Here is a 21,189-nt window from a genome sequence, read left to right as displayed (position 1 = left end):
CTGTAATTACACAGCCCATGTTTTTTGCACTTTTTCAGCAAAGCAGCTGCTTTCTGAAGATTTTAAAAGATTGGTACCTGGGTGACTACTTTGAAAGATATTTGTGTTTATATGTTTAGTGATTCTCTTGGGAAGATTTAATAAGGAAGTAAAATACAAGGATGTTTATAATTGCTTTTAGTTAGCTTTCAGAATTCTTAAATTTTAGAGGAGCTGGAGTATAAAAGCTTGTGTGACAGCAAAGTCAGTTTTAAACTGGTTTATTGCAGAGAAGCACTGAGGTATATCATCAAAGGATGTGAGGGTTTTTTTAGTCTGCAAAACTGCTTAAGTATTGCATTTGAAATTTACAAATCGCTGACCCCTTTGTGAAACACTGAGACAGACTGAAATGTCTGGCTTTTTTTTACGTTTGACTACCTAGTGAATAATCTCCTTTTGCCTACCCTGCTAGTTTAAGCATACTGAATAATTGACATTTTGGTGTCTATCTGCCAACTAATAGTGTCCGCATGTATTTAATTTCACAATAATATGAACACAGGATGCCTCCAAGAGAGTATTTACATTGGCTTTAAAAGAACACATAACTGAAGGTGTGTAATACTGGGGAGTGCTCTGCATGATGGGAACTCTCTGCTTACATTGCAGGCTGCTGAAATGTTGAAGAGGTGAAGAACAGCAGGATAGTTTTGTAGGTTGTCTTCATTATACTGTTTTTAATATGCTTTATGAGGGGTTTTCTGTTCTGCAGTTTATGGTATAGATCAAGAGAAGTATGTAGGCATGTACTTCACTTTGAACGTGGGAGAGATCTGTTGATCTGGGACTGGTCATTGACTTATAGTCAATGCAGAATGCGGCACGTTGTTTTTTAATACTGTTAGCTTTCCAGGTGTAAATGCAAGAAACATGCTTGAACATCCTGAATGCAGAAATATTTTTGTTATGTATGTGCTGGCACAAAATTGTGTCTGAATGCCTTGGGACAGAGCCAGATTGTTAAATTTTTTTTTTTTTTTGGTCAGTTTGGATAGTGTATATAATACTATAGTGCCTTTTCCTGTCCCTGGAAATACTGATTTTTAGTTTTATCTTAAGAAGGGATTTCTTTTTCCTATTCAGAAGAAAAATAAACTTTAAAGGAGGCGTAAAGTCTGTGCTGGTTTTTTTCTTTTCTTTTTTTTTTAAAGTTTATGCTTTTAGAAAGGCCTGAAGTATGCCATCGAAACTTACTTTGTCTCTTTTGTCTCACAAATTTCAAAGTTTTAAGAAATGGAGCAGTGGAAGTTGGGTAGGGGTCTTGGGGTAGTGAGAGCGAGAAGGGGAGAAATATGCGGGTGTGAGTTGCTTTGGTATTCTCACAGTGTATTCACAGCAGAACTTTACCACGTATCAGAGGTGGTAAATTAAGTGTGTATGTCTATGTACATGCACGTATATATAAACTGGAGCTTTAGCTGATCAAATGTGTAATGGTAATGCTATTGGTACAGGCAAAGCTTTACAATTAAAAACACACTGAGTGCCTATCAAACGTGTGAAACCGATGTGTCTTTCAATGCCATGAGGCTTGTGCTTCCATCAAGCTCAACTAGTCTTTTGTCAAAACTCCTATTTTAACTATTTTAATAAAATATGGTGACTTTTGCATTTTCTCCTTTCATGAGAAACCAGAATAAAAGAGAATTAAGCCTCGCCTGCTGCTTACATGCTAAACAGATGCAAATAAGCGCCCACTCCCGGTTGCATCCTCTCTCCTCATGGGTTTCTACATTGTTTTGATTAAAGTGGTTCTATTGCCAACTCCCAGCCCAGAGGGCAGGTGAGAGGAAAAAAATCCCTGATTACAGCTCAGTGATTAACATATCTTTTTGAGTTTGTAATGTCATCATTTCACAGAAAACAAAGTTCCAGGAGCTTCACAGAGTATAGGGTTGTCAGAAAGGCAAACATCAAAGTGGAAAGAAAAGAGGAGTTTATTTAAAATATAGTAGAAAGACTTAAAACATTCATGCTAACCTATGAGAGCTATTAAAAATTAAAAAAAGCCTTTGAAGCTAAGCATTAAAGATTTAATAGTATTAATTGAATTAAGCCGTGGGAGTTAAGGATATGTAGACACATGTGTAAGTGTATGTACTCTAAGACATTATCTATATTAAGGAAGCTAAGGTATTGAGAGTTGAATTAATTGTACTTGGTTTATAAAGGCTACCTTAACAAAAACCTTTTTATTCTTGGACTTAATTAGAGTAGATACCATTACAACTGAAAGTGTAAACAGAAGTGCGGTGTACTTACTATCGTTTTTAAAACTGCAGTGAAGCAGAGAAGACCAGACTTGGCAAACCCGAACAAGGCAAAACAAGCAAAGTAGTTTCTAATCTACAATTTAAGGATAATTTTGTTTCTTTATATTATTAAATCTGATTTTTATTTTTTTTAAAGAATAAATACCTTTTCCTTTTGCTGTTATGAGAACAATAACTTAATACCATTGTACTACATAATAAGGTTTCTTCCCTCCCCTTTTACCCCATGATACTATGCCTGTAGTTCCAGCCACAGGTGTGGGCTTTTTTTGGTAGCCACACTTTCATGCATGCTAGTTCATAGTGTGTTTTCTCTTAAGACTGATTAATTTTGGTAGCTTTTAGCTCTTCTTATGTTTAGAACTTGTCACTGTTAGGAAAACTTGCTGGAGGAAGAGGGTGGTCCCTCCATAGCTTTGTAAATAGATAACAAAGAAGCAGCAGAGTCAAGTGTGTGACAAGTTGCAGTAGCCTGGTGTTGAGGGAACAATGGGGGTGGTGGTTTTTTTGTTGTCTTTTTTTTTTTCTTTGCAAATTGAAAACTCAGTTTAAGACTTAACATATTTGACCTGGATGTTAACAAGCAGCGAAAACCCAGGTCCTTATGTTTGCAGAAAAATGAGCAATGAAAGCTTCTTGCAAGTGTGCAGGTGGCTTGGCAAAGGAAGCTGATGTCCAGAGGGGAGCAACATCAGACAGGATTTGATTGGCATGAAAATACTGGTGTGTAGAGACACTACCAGCCTTGTCAAGAGGGATAACAAAATTGAGGGTGATCTTAATACATTCATTTTTCCTCCTTCAGGAAGATGGTTGCTGACAGTGTAAGGCGGGTTGTTTGAGCTTTTCTTGCTGCAAATGTAGTTCCTAAATGATTCAGCATGATACTGTACCCACGCATTTTAGCAATATTGATGAATTCATTACCCTTCTGTTAGCTGATGGATGTTAATGGGCTAGAATTTCTTCCGTGCATTTGGACTAGGTGCAATGCTCTTGAAAAAATATCAGAGAATGGAATGGGTGAGTTTAAGTCACTTTCTTGTTCTGTTTATAAATCTAAAGAGAGAGAATGTTTTTAATGACTTGCATTGGAATGGTGGTTAAAAGAATAATCAACAGTGCAGTGATACCAGGCAGCTATGGGAGGTACAGATAGTAGTAGTACTACACATGGGATTTACTTGTATTTTTTTTTTTCCACATGTCCCAAGCTATAATAAGCTGCTTCAGAAATATCAGAGGCTTGAGTTTTGGATTACACATGGTAGGTATTGTCTTCTACATGTGGACTCCTTACAGGGTATATGGAGTCCTGAGGACATGTACAGAGTTGCTGGTTGCAGAATATCAAAGCTATGAGGGTATAACATGTTCTCTGCAAGAGCTGACTGGAAGAAAATGACCTTTAATAATGGAACAGGCACAGATGCTTTTTAGTAACAAGGCTTTTGTCATCCTCTTTGAGAAGAGCAAGCTAACTCCCACTCAAATAATTTTCCGTCTAAATATCCAGAATAGGTAAGAGAGTAGGTAGGATATTACTGCTGAAGGATAGATTCAGAAAACTTGAGGAATTGTTACGATGACAGCTGAAAATTCCTGTATATCTGTATGGGAGAATGTGGGATTTGCTGGCATCTTCAAGCTAGATTTTTTTTTCCTAATGCCACAAAAATCAACATAATAATAATAAATCAAAATAATAAATCTTTGCATTTGTGAATAGGAATTATTCTTATTAGTGCCTGAATGAAGGAATTGGAAAGTTTTGAGTAGCATAATGAGGAAAAATCCTTAGATCAAATGTGCTGATTTTTTGATTTTTTTATTTTTATTGGGCTTTTAGTGATTCACTTCCATCAAAGATGAACTTGAGAATATAGCTCAAAATCAGGAACTGGGGCAGCACAGAAGTATAGCAAAGTGACTAGCAGTATTTTTGAGTGCTGTTTCATGGTAAGCATAACCCAGTCTAAATCCAGGCTGCTGATGGCAGGGTAGTTGTGCCCTCTGCTCTGGCTGCACGTACTTTCTGCCTGGCAGCGCTTCTTTGGATGGAATTTGCCTGCCCAGGTGATGATGCTAGGTATGTTAGACAGGTCTGTTAGGAAGAGAGAAAAGAGGTAGGGTTGTTTGGAAAAGACTTTGGAAGCTGTGTGGTGTGTACAGTATGAAAAGATAAAGATACAGAGGAATAAGAGGGAAAGCTGAACAGCAAGTGTTGCAGGACAGATAGCTAAAATCAGCATGTAAAAAGGGCGGGGTCGAGATTTTAAGATGTTGGCCAATTTCAAAAGAGTGGAGGACCAGATTTCCTTCTTTTCTGTGGCTGTCATCAACATGAAACAAAATGAATGTGTTACTGTTACTAGCAGCTTGGTAGTAAAAGGCGATTTCCCAGAAGACCCACTGTTTCCAGTTCTTGCACTGTTCCTTGCTGAAAGCAAGCCCCAAATCTTAACCATCATCTTTAACTTTACCACCAATTTGAGCTTTCAAAGTGCAGCTTCACATCTTGCCTCATGAAATGTAACTGTAGATTGCTGTTGAAATGAATGTTACTTCCCTTATTTGTGGTGTACTTTAAAGTAATTAGTGACCTTGGGATTAATTGGTTTGGTGACCTGATCTGTCAGAAACCCCAGCTATCCATCTCCCCCTCGCCTCCCCCGGTTTGTCAGATCAGCTCACTGAACCGATTCTATCTGGAGATCTGGCATGTGACAGCAGAGCAGGTAGGAGCAGGACACTGCCTTCAGTAGCAGACCTCAGCCAGTTGAGAGTAAGTGTAATGTGAAGCCACATCCTCAGCTCCCCTCTCAGCCTGACTGCTGAACAGTCAGGCCTAGTGTAAAACCCTGGTTTTTGGCCAAAATGTTCTTCCAGCGGGGTGCATAGAGGATTTTAGGATATGTTTCCTGCTTTACAATTTTAAAGCAACTTAATTAGTCATGAGCATACAACTGCATGTAGCTTAATTTCTGAGGGTTAAAGTAACCTTATATTAATTGTTACCAGTTATGATAGTTGAATTAAGACCATGTGTTGACTTTTTAAAGATGAGTGTGCAAGTACAGTGGCTGTGAGGGATGGCACTTGGAAGTTTTATGCCATGAATGGGCATTGATGAATGTAGGTAGGATATTAAATCAATCTCCATTTTCTTTACAGGCTTGTAGTTTGTGGTAGCAGTCAGTACACTTAACAATTTAAACTGAACAAAATAGTAGTGTTTTGGATGTATGGACAGATACAGCTTTGCAGATCTTGTGCTGTTCCTTGAACAATCCTTTTCATTAGAAATTCTTGTTGTAAAGTAAAAGTATTAATTAGTCTCTCACCTTCTACCAGTAGTAACATGGAGAGCTAAACTGTTCTTTTTTTTCCCCTAACCTTTGTCATGATGAGCATTTGCCTTTGGCCTACTGAATTTATTAATGTGGTTTCATGTCTGTGGTGTGTAGGTGGATGGGAGAAACTGCACATGGTGACGTCTGCTTCATAATAATAAAGTGCAAACTGAATTTAGTTAATGGAATCATTGGGTAATTGTAAGTAGCAGGTACCTTCCCAAAATATCAAGTCTGATACATGAGCACAGATATATATGAATATAGTAGTTCTTGTCAACTTTGAATTTTAAAAATTGCAGTTGTATAAGAAAACACTGTGGCTTAAAGAATGTAGCTAACATTGTGGTCTTGCAAGCTTTTAGTTTGTATTATTTGCAGTTCCTCCTGTGTTCAAGCTGATCTATCAGGGGTCTAAGCTGTTGGAAGAGAAGATACAATGGCTTCACTTTGGCAGGTGCCTGTCACCCAGTAAGCAGCCTAAGTGACAAGGCTGGACTTTTCCAATTAGTAGCAGATTCTAAGACACATCCTCTGGCAAGAATATCAGGTATCTTCCTCCCTTCCAGAATGAAAATATGGAAGGAGAGAAATGTCTCCTACTGTCTTTAATTCAGTTGAAAATGCTACTTAAATTTACCTGGTAAACTGCATTTATTTCAGATTGTTACCTTTTTGTTAAGGCACACATTGGGTGATTTCTGCCCCCCCCCCCCCCCCCCCCCCCCGGCTCTATTTGTGAGAATAAAATACGAAGTGCTTTCATTCAAGTAGGTAATCCCCAGAGAACAAATTCCTTTTGAGAGCTTGGGTAGGTATTTTCACTGTTGTGTTGGATTAATTTGCATTTAGAATTTCTGGTTCAGTGCATAATGGATTGACCTTACGCTGTTTTGTAATTCTGCAATATTCTGTTACTCATTACGCACCCGGTACTTGTTGTATCACTGGTGAAAAATAAACTGAGATCTGCTGTGTAAAATGCAGGTAGTACTGTTGATGACACTTGACCCAGCCATAGAAGGAGGAATGTGTTATTTTTAAAAAGATGTTGTCAAAGCTTGTAATCCTAAAATTAGATCTCCAGTGTAGGTCGGATTTGGATCGTTTGTGGTGATCTGCATGGCTCTTACAGAGGCCGTCCGCTTTCGCAGCATTTCAGAGCATATTTGCAGCTGCTTCCCGCACTGTCGATACTTCCAGCTGCGCTGGGGGCTGCAAAGTCAAATGTAACTGTGAATGCACCATCAACTCTGGCTTGGTGGGTCCCAAAGTAAAGTGGCCAGGTAGTGCTGCCGTGTTCTGGGCTGCAAGATGAAAGTTAGATTTCTGTTCCTTGCCTCCCCTTTCTGTAGACTCTGTGAGTAATGAGATAAGCTTTCCATTGAGCTCAAATACTGCCTTGGTAATTTAAGTAGACATGTAGTAAGAAGAGGTGTTATAGAGAAAACTTTAACAAATTTGTGTCTGTAAATCTATTTTATGGCTAAATGGCCATACAAGCTGGAATTGGTTTTTCTCTGTGGGTCTGAGGCAGGACTGTAAAATCAGTGTAGAATCAAACCTTGGGATTCATGAATATGCATAAATTTGAAGGCGAATTATCTTTCAGCATTAACTCTTTAAATAAAGAAATAATTTGGCCACCTGCTGTCTGTGAAAGCTGACCTTGTTCTCTCATTTGTAAAAGGGAGTGGAAAGCTTCCAAAACTTTTAATTTTGAACCATTTCCTCTTCTCAGAAATTACACTGAAGAAGACAAGCATTTAAGCTGTGAAAAATGGAAATGAAACCTTTCTTCTGGAGTTAACCCTGTTCTTCAAACCATTTGCCAATCTGTGCTTGTAACTCATTTCCTAAATAATTTTGAAGGTTGAGGAAGGGCATTGATGGTAATTTCAGTGTCTTCATTTTACTGTTTTATTCACATGAATTGCTGTTTTCTCTGCTATACAATAGCAAGAGAGAGCTCATAAGTGTGCTACTTGTTGGCTTTTATGTATAGTGCCAAGCTGCTTTGCTTCTCGTAGTACTCTTCTCCAAGTGACCACAATGTACGGTTACCCCTCTTCCTGTTTGGTTTTGGGAGTGATGTTTGTATTGCAGTAGGATGTTATACTGTAGGCAGTATAATGATATCCTCTGCTTATCCAGTTGTTCTGTAAGAATTATTTATGAATAGGGGGAAAAAACCCCCACCAAACTGTGAAAGAGAATTACTAGGTTTGAAAATTTCTTTAGCAGTGTGGCATCCAGTGTAAGAACAATGTCTTTGCTATAATTTTTTCTGGATTATTATATTCCTGAATTTTAAATGCAGGCTTGTGCTCAGTTTTGTTGTCAAAGATTTCTGGTTCCTGTTTGTGGAAAAGGAGACTTTCCAAAAGCACAGTGGGTTTGGATTTGTACACATAACAAGCTATTGCAAGAAAACTAGGATGTGAATTTACAGCGTCAGGCAATGGGAATCCTTTTCCTGTGCTATAAATAGAAGCCGACTTATTGTTATGATTTGGGTTGTGTTTGTATGTTTTTTGCGCTGTTCAGGTGTGCTGTCACTGTCTTGTCTGTCGGGGGAAACTTCTTCCTTAGTCAGCATCTGGCAACGCTTTCCTCTTAGCCTGATTCTTTGCAGACTGGCAAGAAGTGCTGTCCAGGCCCTGGGTTCTCTGATTTGTCCTGGTATAGAGGTCTCTGAGGATCGCCTCTCTCTGTCATTCCACCCTGATAGTAAGGAGAGCAGATCTCTAGCTATTTGTGTGTATTCACACCTTAGAGGTAAGGCACATGCTTCGGCTTTATAATGTGTTGGAACTTCTCATAGCAGCTGCTTCAGCGTGTCTTGGGTAGCAGAGGCTCTTGGTGGCTCTTTAAGGCTTTATATTTCACTTACATTCCTTTGAAATTATGGTGGGGTGCAAATATCCCAGATGGTACTGTTTGGATCCCTTCATACTGAGGATGTGCTTTCATAATACAGAGCTGCTCAGTAGCATGGCTGGCCTGAGATCGCCTGCCTATGCCCCCAGTATTGCAGTGTTTTGGTGTCTCTGTTGCCAGCACAGCTGTTGAGGACTGTCCTGTGAACTGAATAAGGGAATCTGCTTGAGCTGTTTGAGTGTATTTTCTAGCGATGATCAGAAAAATCTCTTTGTGTAATTGCAGTATGAATCTTTGGATGAAAACTTGTAGTTATCTTTCCATGTATTTCATGAAAGGGGGGATATTTTTATGTAGATTAAGATGTCTGTAGAGACTGCCTTGAAATCATAGAATGACTGAATTAATAACTGTTTTCAAAAATTCACTTTTAGACATTTACTGTAAGGAGCGTGCATAACATATGTTGTCTGCAGTACTGTTAATTAAAATTTTATGCAAATTTCTGGTGAACTTATGTTTGATGTTAATTTTCACACTTCTATTGCCTGCTTGATATTAAAGGCTTCTCATACATTTCCGGTCCATACTTAGCTGGACTATGTGTGTATTTACCTTCAGGCTTGATATGAAGGGCATTTTATCAGTGCAGACAAACCCTGGTTTGAGTTTTACATTCCAGAGATCTGAATGGATTCTGCTGAAAGACTGTATATAGGTGGGTTTGTATGGCTGTTTCTTTGAACTAAGTTTATTAAGGAGTTTTGTGGCTTGGCCTCATTTCTGTGTTAATCTTAGCAAATTAAAGATGGTTTCCTCATGTAGATTTCATTTACTGAATTTCATCTTTTGTGAGAGCGAGCTGTTGAGAAGTTTAGTCAAGAATTCATTCTGTCTGGACATTGTATCTAGAAAAGCACCGTGAGAATTCATTGGGGTTATTTGTGTAATGAAGCTATTGGAATAGGAAAAAGGAAATGGGGCATTCCCCTCCAGGTTACCCTTGATAGCACAGGTAAGCTTCACCGTCTTGTCTACAGAGTGATATGTTTCTTTTTCTATCTATTTAAAGATGACAAGCTACTTACAAAACAGAGAAAATGGCTTGCAGGGACCAAGGAAGAGAAAATGAGGAAGGCTCACCTAAAATGAACAAGACTAACAACTCCCTCTTCCACTCTCTGTTTAACCTTTTAAAGAAATCTGTTCAAGCTGATAGCCTTTTTCCTGTTGTTAGCAAGGAATAGCAGCTTTAATCAACTGATCTTACTTTCTGCTTTCTTTGCAACTGTACTGTTAAAAATGCAAACTCAGATTTTTGCTGAAGTTGCAAGTGCATTGTACTTCCTTGTGGTTTGTTGTGAGAAGTTAATTCACTGAGGTCTCTGGAAAAAAAAAATTCTAAACTTTCTATGTAAGTATTTGACCATGCGTTAGAAACGTTTTCTCACTTCTATGCAGTAGGGATATTTGGCTTTTTGATCTCTTGAATCATAAGATAGGCTGTTATGGTGCTCCAAGACCGGTAATAATCAAGTAGAATACTGTCTTTGTGTAGTGTGGAAGCAGAGAGTTTGTAAAGCAGATACTGAAAGGCTTACAGAGTTCTTGGTGAGGATTACTGCTACTGCCAAAATAGTTATCTCAAATGTTGGTACAACTAGATCGGGAGGAGGGATAAAAAAAATCTATCATCTTTCCACCCCAGTCATCCTTTGTGTTTTTAATAGAATAAAATGAAGTTTAGAGTAAATTGTCTTTAGTGGGTTAAAAGTAGAATACGATTAGCAAACATGTCTTTCCTTCAGGAAAAGGAAAAAATAGACATTAATGCGATTCTCGTTAAATGCCTTCGTTTTCATGAATCGAAGATATGAAGGTAAAGAATCATGCCAGCAAAATCTCTAATTTCCTGGAAGGATGAAAAATGCTCATTTCACTTCTTTCAAGAAGAGAACACATTGGATTATTTGCTCTATGTTTACTTTTCCAAAGCACTACTCCAGACTTACTCTCTGCTAGCAGACTTCCTCAGAAGCTTCACCCTAGCAAAACTTCCAGTCCAGGGAATGGGGCTGCTGTAAATTGGGCCTCCTGCACATGTATGTATTCCAAGCTCACTTGCTTTTGGGGTGTAGCTTTGTTGGTAATTCAACTAATAAATCTTAAACGTAGGCCTAAGTGTTTCCCAAATATAGGATTTTCTCCAAACCATTTCTGCACTTGATGAGGCTATGATTTTTATTCTGCTCCTTGCCTGCACTTTACAGCAAAACCGTGAATATTTTTCCTTCATTTAGCTGCAGCCTGTATGGAGAGCACAGCAGGTCCTTGGGTCCTGCATTTGGCTTCTTCTCTGAAACCGGGTGTACAGGTTCCTAGTGTGTGTGGTGTAGTTGGGCAGGAATGAAGGCTCTTCGCTTTCTGGTGCTGTTTTTTGGAGCTTGACAGCTTTATGTTATGTTTAATCAGCTCCTTAAAAAGTGAGGCCAGGTTTGGATTATTTTTACTCTTCTCACAGGCTGCCTTGCAGCAAAGCTTGTGACTGTGTCACTGTGCAGCCTGGTCACCTCACTGATTCGACAGAAAAAACAGTGCTAAAAAGCTAATTTTCTGTGAGACTTTTAAGTTGCGTTTTACTGTGCTGTTGTGTAATTGCTAGATTTGATGCAAGAGAGAGAAAGGGGAAGCGGTTGCAGGGTTGGGAGGCCACTGGGTTTGGTGCTGGCTTACAATTAGCTTGGGATGGCGTGTGAAATTGCACCCTGGTTGTCCATGTGCCTGCTTATGTTGTGATTATGATTAATTCTTGAGGTATTTATTTCATTGGCCAAGGTTAGTGATGTTTAGGACTAGTAGGTGTTCAGTGTACTGTAAATTTTACCTTTCCAAATATCATGTGTGGTATTAAAATGAATTTTTTTCTAAAGCCTGCGAAGTTGTAACAAGTAATAAAACAAACTTATCTTTTTTTTTTTTTTTTTCTCTTTGGTTGGGGAGGTACACATAGGTGAGGCATTTGATTGTATAGGGTACGTGACTTTTAAAAATATTTTGGTAAGGCCTCTCATCTCTGGCCTCACCAAAACTCTCATAAGACAAGAATGTTTTTCATAGATTTACAGTGGGTTAAAAGACAGGAAACAGGGTTAGGAGTAAATGGTTGGTTCCCACAGTGAAGGGTTATTCCCAGTGAACTGTCCTGCAAAGATCAGTGCTCTTGCAAATACTTCCTTTTCCGGATCGTTTCTAGATAACAAGGTGGCCAAATTGAACCAAATTAGTCAAATTTAAAATGAATCTTGAATTGAAGGGAAGGATGAAAGATTGAGAACTGCTGAGTGATAAAATGGCAGATGAAATAGCCTCAAAGCATTTGCATAGGGAGAAGAAATGACCCTGGTTTCATGTGCATGAGTAGAGGCACAGTTACCAAAAGGCAAGTAGACTTTTAGAAAGTATTTGATAAAGAATGGGAAATCCTAAGCTGTAAATGACTGTTGTGATATAAACCTTTGTTACTGCCAAATATGAAATGTTGATTGCTTGGAACTGTGTGTATCTCAAGAAATTGAAGTGTAATACATGCATAGAAAGACATCAGGGATGATTGGAGATACAGGGCAGCTTCTAAGTAGAGGGACTGCATTTCAGGGGATCCTCAGTTCAGAAGGAGATGGCCAATTTCTGTAAAATCATGAGTGACATAAAGAAGCCGAAGGTGACTTGTTCTTTCTTAAAAAGCATGCCCCCTGTCTGCAGCTTGGGGAATAAATGTCCAAATTTAAATTAAGCTGAAGTACTTGTTTGTGTAGCATGCTCACTGCACCGGTGTTGCATGCTTGCTGAGGGTGAAGTGGGAAGTAGAAGTGGCCTCAAAAAAAGGGTTGGTGGTCACATGGTGTGCCTGTTGCTGGCTGGTAGAACCTCCACCACAGGTTGCATCAAAGATGCCTAAGCTGCTGATAATATAAGGCAAGGGAATATGTATGTTCTTTTCTCATACTCTTTACCTGAGGATTTGTGTCTGAGGATGTTGGGCTCGGTGGACTTTTTATCTTCTAGGTCTAGGAGGTTTTGTAGTTCTCATGTTTTTGATTTTTCATGTTACCTATTGGTTTTCTGGTTGGGTGACAAGCTAGGCCCTTATGGGGGGTTTGCATTCTTCGGATCTGGGATCCACATCATCAGTATAGTCGTGTTCATGGTTAGGCTGGCGCTTGTATCCTTTGGTGGCTCCAGTTTTACCAGCTGAAGAAGTTACTGCCTGCAGCCTGCCCTTAGTTCTTTGTGACCATCTTTCTACCAGATGCTGCCACCTCCTTGGATAACTTGTTTCAGCTTTGTCTGTGAAATTGCCTTAATCTATTATTGACATAAAGAAATGGTTTAGGTTAGATAAGGTGTGTGTTGGGGCAGGGTGTGTGTATGTGTGTATTTTTTTTTTTAATTGGTGCCTCAGCTTTTGAAAGTAATGGATTAGAGAGTGACCACAAGGGCAGGTGAGCCAGCAGATTTGGGCAATGTTAACTTTTGGAGTGAAGCAGCAGTCATGAGCACCTGGGAATGCTTATATAGGGTCATCCTTTTCAAATGCTGGGTTTATAATGCACAAACCTGTAAATGCCCCAGGAGAAGGTGCCCTTTTTTATTCCTGTTGCTACTAGCCACCTGACAATAGATCAACATTCTTCTACAGCTGGTTTTAAATATTGGGGAAAACACCAAGATGATGCAGTTTAGTGTTGATCTCATTTAAAGTTAATTTTCCAGGATGCCATAATAGTTTTTGATTCTGCCAAAAATTAGCTTTAGTGGAACAAAATAAAATACAGTAACTCATTGGACCTGTTCTGTGGTAGTTTACCTTGTCCAGAGTGGTCTTCTAGGAAGGGTGTATGCCTTTATGCTGAGAAAGTAATTACAGAGCTCCACGTTGTCCAACCTGACGCTTAATTCTGCTTTCATTCTGAATGGTACCAATGTTGGGCTTGCAATTTGTGCTTCTCTCCCCTGTCTTTTGGAAGTGATACTGTTGCTTCTTTGGAGTGTTCGCAGAAACATTATTAGAGGACATCTTGAATGTGCAATCTCTGTTAATGTGGCAAGTTCCATTATAGAATCAGTGCTTACTGTTCATGCAAGTGGTGACTATCAAAGATGGCTATGCTAACTGTGTTAATGTAATAGCAAAATGTGCCAGTTTACTCAAGTAGTGTATTCTAAAGCTTAATAGGCCTCTGTTTACTTGAAACTTAAATAAATAACTGAGACAGCTTTCCAGCTGCAGAGCTTGTCCTTGGGTTTTCTTGCCAGTCATTTTGGTTTTACAATTCCATTTTCATATAATTAAAAATTCTTTTGTGCTGTGTGAAAGACACACAGAGCAGGAACTGTAGATCTGATGAGTGTTGTCAAATGTAGAAAGTAAATGCAATTGGAAAAAAAAAATTTCCCCTCTAATCTGCTTAGCATTAAAGGTCACCTTGAGTTGGAGTGCGTCGTTCTGGTGCTCGTTTCTCTTCCCTAGGCCTCAACTGAATGCAGAGCACTGCTCAAGATCTCTGCCCTGAAATTGAGTGTGCTTTAAACTTACCTGAAGTTTCAGAAAAAGCTTGGTTAATTTTTAGGAAGTTTGCTTATTCTCTCAGTATGCAGATTCCTACAGCAATGGTAGCAGACTGCAGTTGTCAACTGTTAGAGAGAAGCTAATGGCTGCTACTCGTGGAATTTCTAATGTAGTTTCATCTCAGGTCTGCAAGGTAGCATTGTAATTTCTGTAATTAAAAATTCTAGATAGGTTTTACCTTGTTGGGAAGTAAATCCATAAGTCATTTCTTGGACTTTGTTTCTGTTTTGTTTTTAAGATTTTTGATTTGCATCAGCATGGATATCTTCTTGCTTTTGTCTTGTTCAACAGTTCAGGTTTTTAATCTTCAGTGTTTAATATTACTTGTGAGAAGTGCAAGCTGTTTTCAAAATCAGATGTCCTGAAGAAATTCAGGGAGAAAATTCATCAGTTACCTCTAGCAGAATTTCTCAAAGGTGTATGTAGATTGCTTTCCATGTAGGAATAATTAAAGACACAACTAACATGCTTTGTTTTCTTTCCTTACTCAGGTCATGATTTTCATTTTCTCGTGTCATTCTCTTGAAGAGAGGAAATGATTGTAGTGGAACGTGTTACAAATAAGCAACTGATACAGAGCCTTCGCAGTTTGGAAACATTCATAGAAGAGCAAATATAGCTCTTTTTTGTTTGTGTTCTGGTATCTGTCTTGTTAAAAAGGGAAATAAAAATGACGACTTCGTCAATTAGACGGCAGATGAAGAACATTGTGAACAATTACTCAGAGGCCGAAATAAAAGTTCGGGAAGCGACCTCTAATGACCCCTGGGGTCCCTCAAGTTCATTAATGACTGAAATAGCAGATCTGACTTACAATGTTGTGGCCTTTTCTGAAATTATGAGCATGATCTGGAAACGACTGAATGACCATGGCAAGAACTGGCGACACGTATACAAGGCCCTTACTCTGTTAGATTACCTGATTAAAACTGGTTCTGAGAGAGTGGCGCAGCAGTGTAAAGAGAATATTTTTGCTATCCAAACATTAAAAGATTTTCAGTATATTGATCGAGATGGTAAGGACCAGGGCATCAATGTGAGAGAGAAATCCAAGCAGCTAGTGTCTCTTCTGAAGGATGATGAGCGACTCAAGACAGAGAGGGCCCAAGCCCTGAAGACCAAAGAACGCATGGCTCAGGTGGCCACTGGAGTGGGTAGCAATCAGATCACTTTCGGCCGAGGCTCCAGTCAGCCAAACCTATCCACCAGCTACTCGGAGCAAGAATATGGGAAGTCTGGAGGATCCCCAGCATCTTACCATGGCTGTAAGTACAAGCAAACACACATAAAAGAAGCTTCTTTTCTTTTTCTTTTGAGAGATTTTGAATTCTGTTTTGCTGTTATACGTGAGAGTAAATGGTGCCTGCGAAGAGGATTAATATGCTGACTGCAAGGGGCGTTTTGCAATGGCTGAGTCTTTGTAGGTCTCCTCGTGGCACTAATGTCTCTTCAAATGACTGGTTAAATGTTTGTTTTAGAGAGGATGTGTGTACTGACGTAAATCAATTTAAAAAGCAGTTGTTTACTGTCAATTCCCAAAGGTAGCATTGTAAAGCTGCTTTTGTGAACATGTTCCAATGTTTGATGTGATAGGCCCCCAATCTCAGTAGGGAGACTTTGAATCGATTTTTTTTGTTGTTGTTGTTGTTTCTAGTTTTAAAAGGAGTGCTTGAAAATCTGTTGTGTTGAGTTCTTTTTGTTAAGTATAATTAAAGAAAAAATAAGAAACGCAGAGTATTTTCTGGATCATTTTGCTACTTTCTTTATGTTGCTGCTATTTTACTTCGGAAAGAGTATTGGTATTTAATTTCCTTTATTTCTTGTTCAGCAGTTCTTAGAGAGAAATGCTTTGAATATGTCTATGTTTAGATAGTTATACTATCAGCATTTGGTATGCAAGTATCAGTACTAAATAATATATTTCATTCTTAAAAAAAATACAATGATGTGGGAAGAATGGATTCTTTATACCACTGCTTGGGGGAACTCCCTGTCATGTTAGGAAGAGGCCTGATTTGGCACTAAATCCTTCTTAATATAAGTAATGATCTGATGAAAGCTGCTTTGGCTGGAATGTCAGTGGTTGTGGTCTAATTCTGAAGGAAAATCTTTTCTTTAAATGAATGCTTATAGTGTGTGGAGGACTGTAACTGAGCCAGTGTGGTGAATCAATTGAGCACTAGTTTTAAGAATCTTAAGTTTTTCATGTCCTGTGTCCCAAAGCGCTTCTCAAATTATAAATACGTGAATGGTGTCAGTACCCCTGACATGTACAGACGTTTTCTGTGGAAGGCAGTGGGAGGCAGCAGGGCAATTCAAGCTAGGATGAAGAAAATCTCTGTCCATTTAAAGCTATGGAAAAGAGCATGAAAAATTTTTTTTTTCAGAAGGAAATATTTTTAGGATGCAGGGTTCAAAAAAAGTGCATGAAGGCTTCCAGGTATGAGAATTTTTATCTTGTCTCTAATTAGCAGTGGAATAACAAACATCTTAGTTTTTCTGTAATAACTATACTTGAGCATTGATTCAGTGTGACTTTTTACAGAAGAACATGTATATTGTTATCATATCAATAACATTTTTTCTTTTGAGGTCTGTAGATCTTTGTTGACTACAGCAAAAATTCTTAATTTAGGAGATGGATTGAAATATTGTTGTTTTTAACTTATGCTGATGGACTGAAGTAATAGTCACTAAGGTATGCTGAGCACACCTTTGGTTTGTTCCACAGGGTTATTTCTTCACCAGCTCTTAACTTTAATTAGTGCATGTAACTATTGTTTGTCATGTTAAATGCTACCAGAGGCTTCAAACTATTCCTCACAGCAAGGATTGAGCAATGTAGGGTGTGTTTCTGAATTGTTGTTCCTTAGACAATTGTTCCTTAGATTTTTGATGGAGGACTAGATGTCAAGAACCAAGTTTGATTATTCTTTCAGTACGAAGTGTTGATTTACTGGATTCTCTCATTTGCCTGTGTATGACTTTGCTGTATATCTTTATTTGCAGGATTGCTTTTGAGGTAATGATTTCTTAATCTGTTTTTTTCCTCCCCCATAAGCATGTACCTAAGAAGCTTTAGAAATCTTAGGCTTCTTTTTTTTTTTTCTTTTGGTTTTTTTTTTTTTTTCCCTTTAGGTTCTTCCTCTGTTGTAGACTCTCCTGGACTTAATTAGCTATCAGCAAAAATACAGATGGTTGTTAGTTTTTATGATCTGCATCTTTTGAAGTTTTAATATGTTTCTTCTGTGGTTTAACTGAGTATAGCAAAGCAAACCAGCACCTTACAAAACAGCTGTGCTAAGTGCTTCCAATAATGGAAAACTTTGTGTAGAGCTTTGTCCTTTATCCTAGGAAACGAGGAAGGAGTTTCATCAAAATCCAGACATTTAATCTGTTACATAAATGTAGGGTTATTCTTGTGCCTTCTAAATTTAATGGAAAAGATGCTTTTCATTATTTAAAGTGAAAGAGATTGTATTCATCGTGTTTTCTTTTATTCTGTAACGATACCCTTCTTTTGTTCTGAAAATACGGATTCAGTAAAATATGTAAAAGGAATTAAGTTATGCTTAGCTCCTGGGAAATACTCTCCTTATAACAGTTTTAAGATGCGGTTTCTGTACTGTATATTATGGTAGAATTGTCTTTCATTCCTCTGAGCCTTTGAAGAGGAGATCAGAGGCATTTAGATTTGCAATCTATAGCATGAGATTTGCCTATTAAAAATGTACATCCACCCTCTTTGCTAAATATTTACCATGTCTTATTAACATTCAAATATAAATAAAGCTTGGGAGAGTGTAACAGCCTTTTTACCAACATAGATAGCTAAATGAAATGTTTCATCTCTCAGTGTTTTGGTATTAGTGCATTTTACTTTTGTTCCTTGCTAGATGCAGTGGGTGGGGATTGCAGATTTCGAGAATGCATTCCCCTTACTTGAAAAGATTATGTTTGGCTATGAAATCTCATTTTTGATACTTTCTTGCAGAAGAAAAGAAGCCTGAGCTTGCTGAAAGAGTTTAAGTTTCTGCAGGACAGGTCACTAGCGGAACAAGTAATTTCCAGTGGATAATGTGTCCAGTTTGTGTGTGAGGGATCTCTTCCCCCTTCTGTCAGTTACTGAAAGTGCAATATTGGATAAGTCAGTGGACCCTTTTTTGTTCAGTTTCTTCAGAAGGTTGAATTAGGTGCACTGTACAGCATTGACTGTACAGTTTGTTTGTAAGTGTGCAATGCTCAAACTACTGCTCTTCTTCAGCTTCTTAAGCATGTGTGTAGGCTTGTATCCGACAGTGCATGTAAGAATTGGTTTTTGTATTTGATGTTGAGCCAGAAAGGTTTTTCTTGTAAAGTTGCTGGTCTTTGTGTATCAAATTTATCCTTTATGAAAAAATAAAAGCAGTATTGATAGCCTGTATAGTTGTGAGAGAATTCAAGATGGAAAAGGATCTCTTGACTGATGTACCATCATCCCTCACTGCTGCAGGCAAGACACGCTGGCAAATAAGGACATTTTCCTCGTTTCCTTGCAGATATTTTCATCTCATCTCTAACAATCCTTTAGAAACTGTGGAAAGTGAAATGGTTAAGCATGGTAGTTTTTAATAAAATTCTTTCCCCCAAAGCTTTGCCTTAATGACTTTGTTGGCCCTGAAGATCTCTGTGCTGTAAAGCTTGTATAATTCTAGGGAATACATTATGGCATGTGAATATTACTGACTATTCATGCAAACATTTGTAAAAGTATTAGGTTTTTTGCTATCTAGTCTTGTAATCTGTAAATGGAAGCCAAGAGAGATACTGTAAAGCTAAAAGCAAAAATAAAGCCCCTCCCAACCTCCATCTTGTCAGCAGTTTCTGACATACTGTGGACAATTGGCTGTCTTCCAGCTTTAAGACAGGGCAATTAATGTTCAAGTTAGGAGTTATTAAATATACCATGACAAAATACATAAAAGTTCTTATTTATTTTGGAAAATCTGTAAATTGTATGGAGTTGCATGAAATCTGGTATCAGGTTTTATTTCACGTTAAGGGAATGTTCTTGTGTGGTGCTGAAACTAAACCTACTGGGGAGAGGAAGGAGTAGAAGGTCAATATTTGAAATCTTTTGGAGCAGTAGTTCCCCACCCCTAATCTGTCTTTGTGTCTAAATATTGTCTTTGTGCTAGACATTAGTCACCCAGTTTTGAAAACTTCAGCCTTTTGTTCCTAGCCTTGTTTCATCTACAGCTGCCAGTGACCACTTAAATAGGATTCTGGATTTATGGCTGCATGGGGAAAAGTAGGGTGTTCTTTATATAGACCTCTTAAGTCTGAAATGTGATGCTGTTTCAAGCTTGGGAGTGCATTTTTTAGAGTTTACTGGTCTTGATAAAGTCCTTCATCTAGTAGCTATCTTTTTAAAGCATTCTTTCAGCAGAGGCTTACACAGGGATATTACTCTGTTGCTGCACTGGAGTGGTCAGCATGGCGGAAGTGTAACTTGCAGTCACTGCAGTGTGGCAGACTGTTTAGAGTACCTGCAAAACGCTGTGCTAGAGCACCTCGGGCCTGCAGAAGCTCTTAGGAGATGGGGCAGGAGTGTAGGGACTCAGACTACCTTGTTCTTTCTCAGCCATCTTGGGAACAGGTTAGTTGTGTTGTCTTTAGCAGACCTATCTGGATTGTCACGGTTGAGCTGTGGCTGCTCAGGAAGGAAGCAGTGTAGTCTGCTGCAGCTCCTTGTGGCTGGGGTGGTTATGGAGTCAGAAAAATGATGGAAAAACTACCTGGAGGGAAGTGACTGACAAAGCCAATTCCTTGGCAACCTTGCCCCCAGAAGATAGTGTGACTGGATTAGCTTCAGCTTTGAAGGATCCCTGGAAAATGCTGGTCCTCTCTCTGTACTGCCTTCATGTTTTAAAACCAAGTTTACTGAAGCTGTGCTTTTTAAAGAGGTCCAATCCTATTATGCCTAAATGAGGACCTACCTGTGTTATTTTGGGTTGTACGTGTGTCCTTTCTTTTGGCCATCTGCTGCCTTGGGTTTGGGTTGCACTTAGAAATGTTGGCAGACCAAGACTGGTGTGTGTTTTAATGTCCTGATTTCATTAACACAAACGCGGCAGAGTAGGGAACAACGCAACGTGCATAGTGTGACCTGATTTTAGAGGAGTGCTTTGCCTGGAGGTAGGCCGCTTGGTTGAGAAACCAGATTCATTACACATGCAGCCTATTTGATAAAAGATTGGTGAAAGATGGACTGAAAAAGGCTTTTCTGGATCTTGTGAATTGCCAAGTCTCTTAACCTTACCTGTAAAGATTTTTTTTCAGCAATTTTCTTTAGCTGAAATGAGTTTTAATATTTCCAGTGATTATTCACAGTAAGTTGACTCATTATTTAAAAACAGTTTTGTGAAGCGTCAGCAAGTTTGTGTTCACTCATCTATGTCAGTTTTGTCTCTCCTTTTTCTTGGAGTGGAAAATAATTCAGAGGAATTACTAATTTGGGTTTGACACTATAGGAATTTCAGAATGCTCCTGTTCTTAAAGTTTTGTTTTGTTTGTTTGGGTGTTTGGTGGGGGTTTTTTGTGTTTTGTTTTGTTGTTTGTTTTTTTTTTTTTTTAATATAATCTGTTCTGCATTTGTACATGTTGGAATACATCCCTGGCCTTTTATCTTAGGGAATATATGGCATATCATCCAGCAATGAGTCTGGATGAGCTGCATGGATAATTTCTATAGTTTGAGGTGTTGAAGGAATTTGGTAGACTCCTGTGTTATCTGTCAGATGTCACTTGACAGCTTGATTTAATCCTCTCATCATACTTTTATTTTTCTGGTGCTCTAAGTAAAGGTGAGAGATGCCATTGGTGTACCCAGGCTTCTGTAGTTGCAATAAATTATCTAACTGTGTCTATTAAGATGAGTGTAGGGATCACCTGAGAGAAAAAAATGCTCTTTAACTAAAACAAGCTTTAAGGATTTGTTCAGTATTAAATTAATTTCAAAAGTGCTCCGTCT

At 38.5% G+C, this 21,189-nt stretch overlaps 1 protein-coding gene across 7 annotated transcripts in view; it reads left to right on the top strand.

Moving 5' to 3' along the window:
• EPN2 (epsin 2) overlaps positions 1 to 21,189 on the top strand; it is a 47,008-nt gene that overhangs the window by 7,135 nt on the left and 18,684 nt on the right. For all 7 annotated transcript variants that reach the window (XM_075058819.1, XM_075058818.1, XM_075058814.1 and 4 more), the window contains one exon: positions 14,669 to 15,442. In XM_075058819.1, coding sequence (XP_074914920.1) covers positions 14,848 to 15,442 — 595 coding nt within the window. In that variant the 5' untranslated portion in view covers positions 14,669 to 14,847. The remainder of the gene's footprint in view (positions 1 to 14,668; positions 15,443 to 21,189) is intronic.

This window comes from Buteo buteo, chromosome 27, assembly GCF_964188355.1.
Source record: "Buteo buteo chromosome 27, bButBut1.hap1.1, whole genome shotgun sequence".
NCBI classification, from domain to species: Eukaryota; Metazoa; Chordata; class Aves; order Accipitriformes; family Accipitridae; genus Buteo; species Buteo buteo.
Note: the sequence above shows the minus strand (reverse complement) of the source record. Positions and strands in the feature narration are given on the sequence as shown.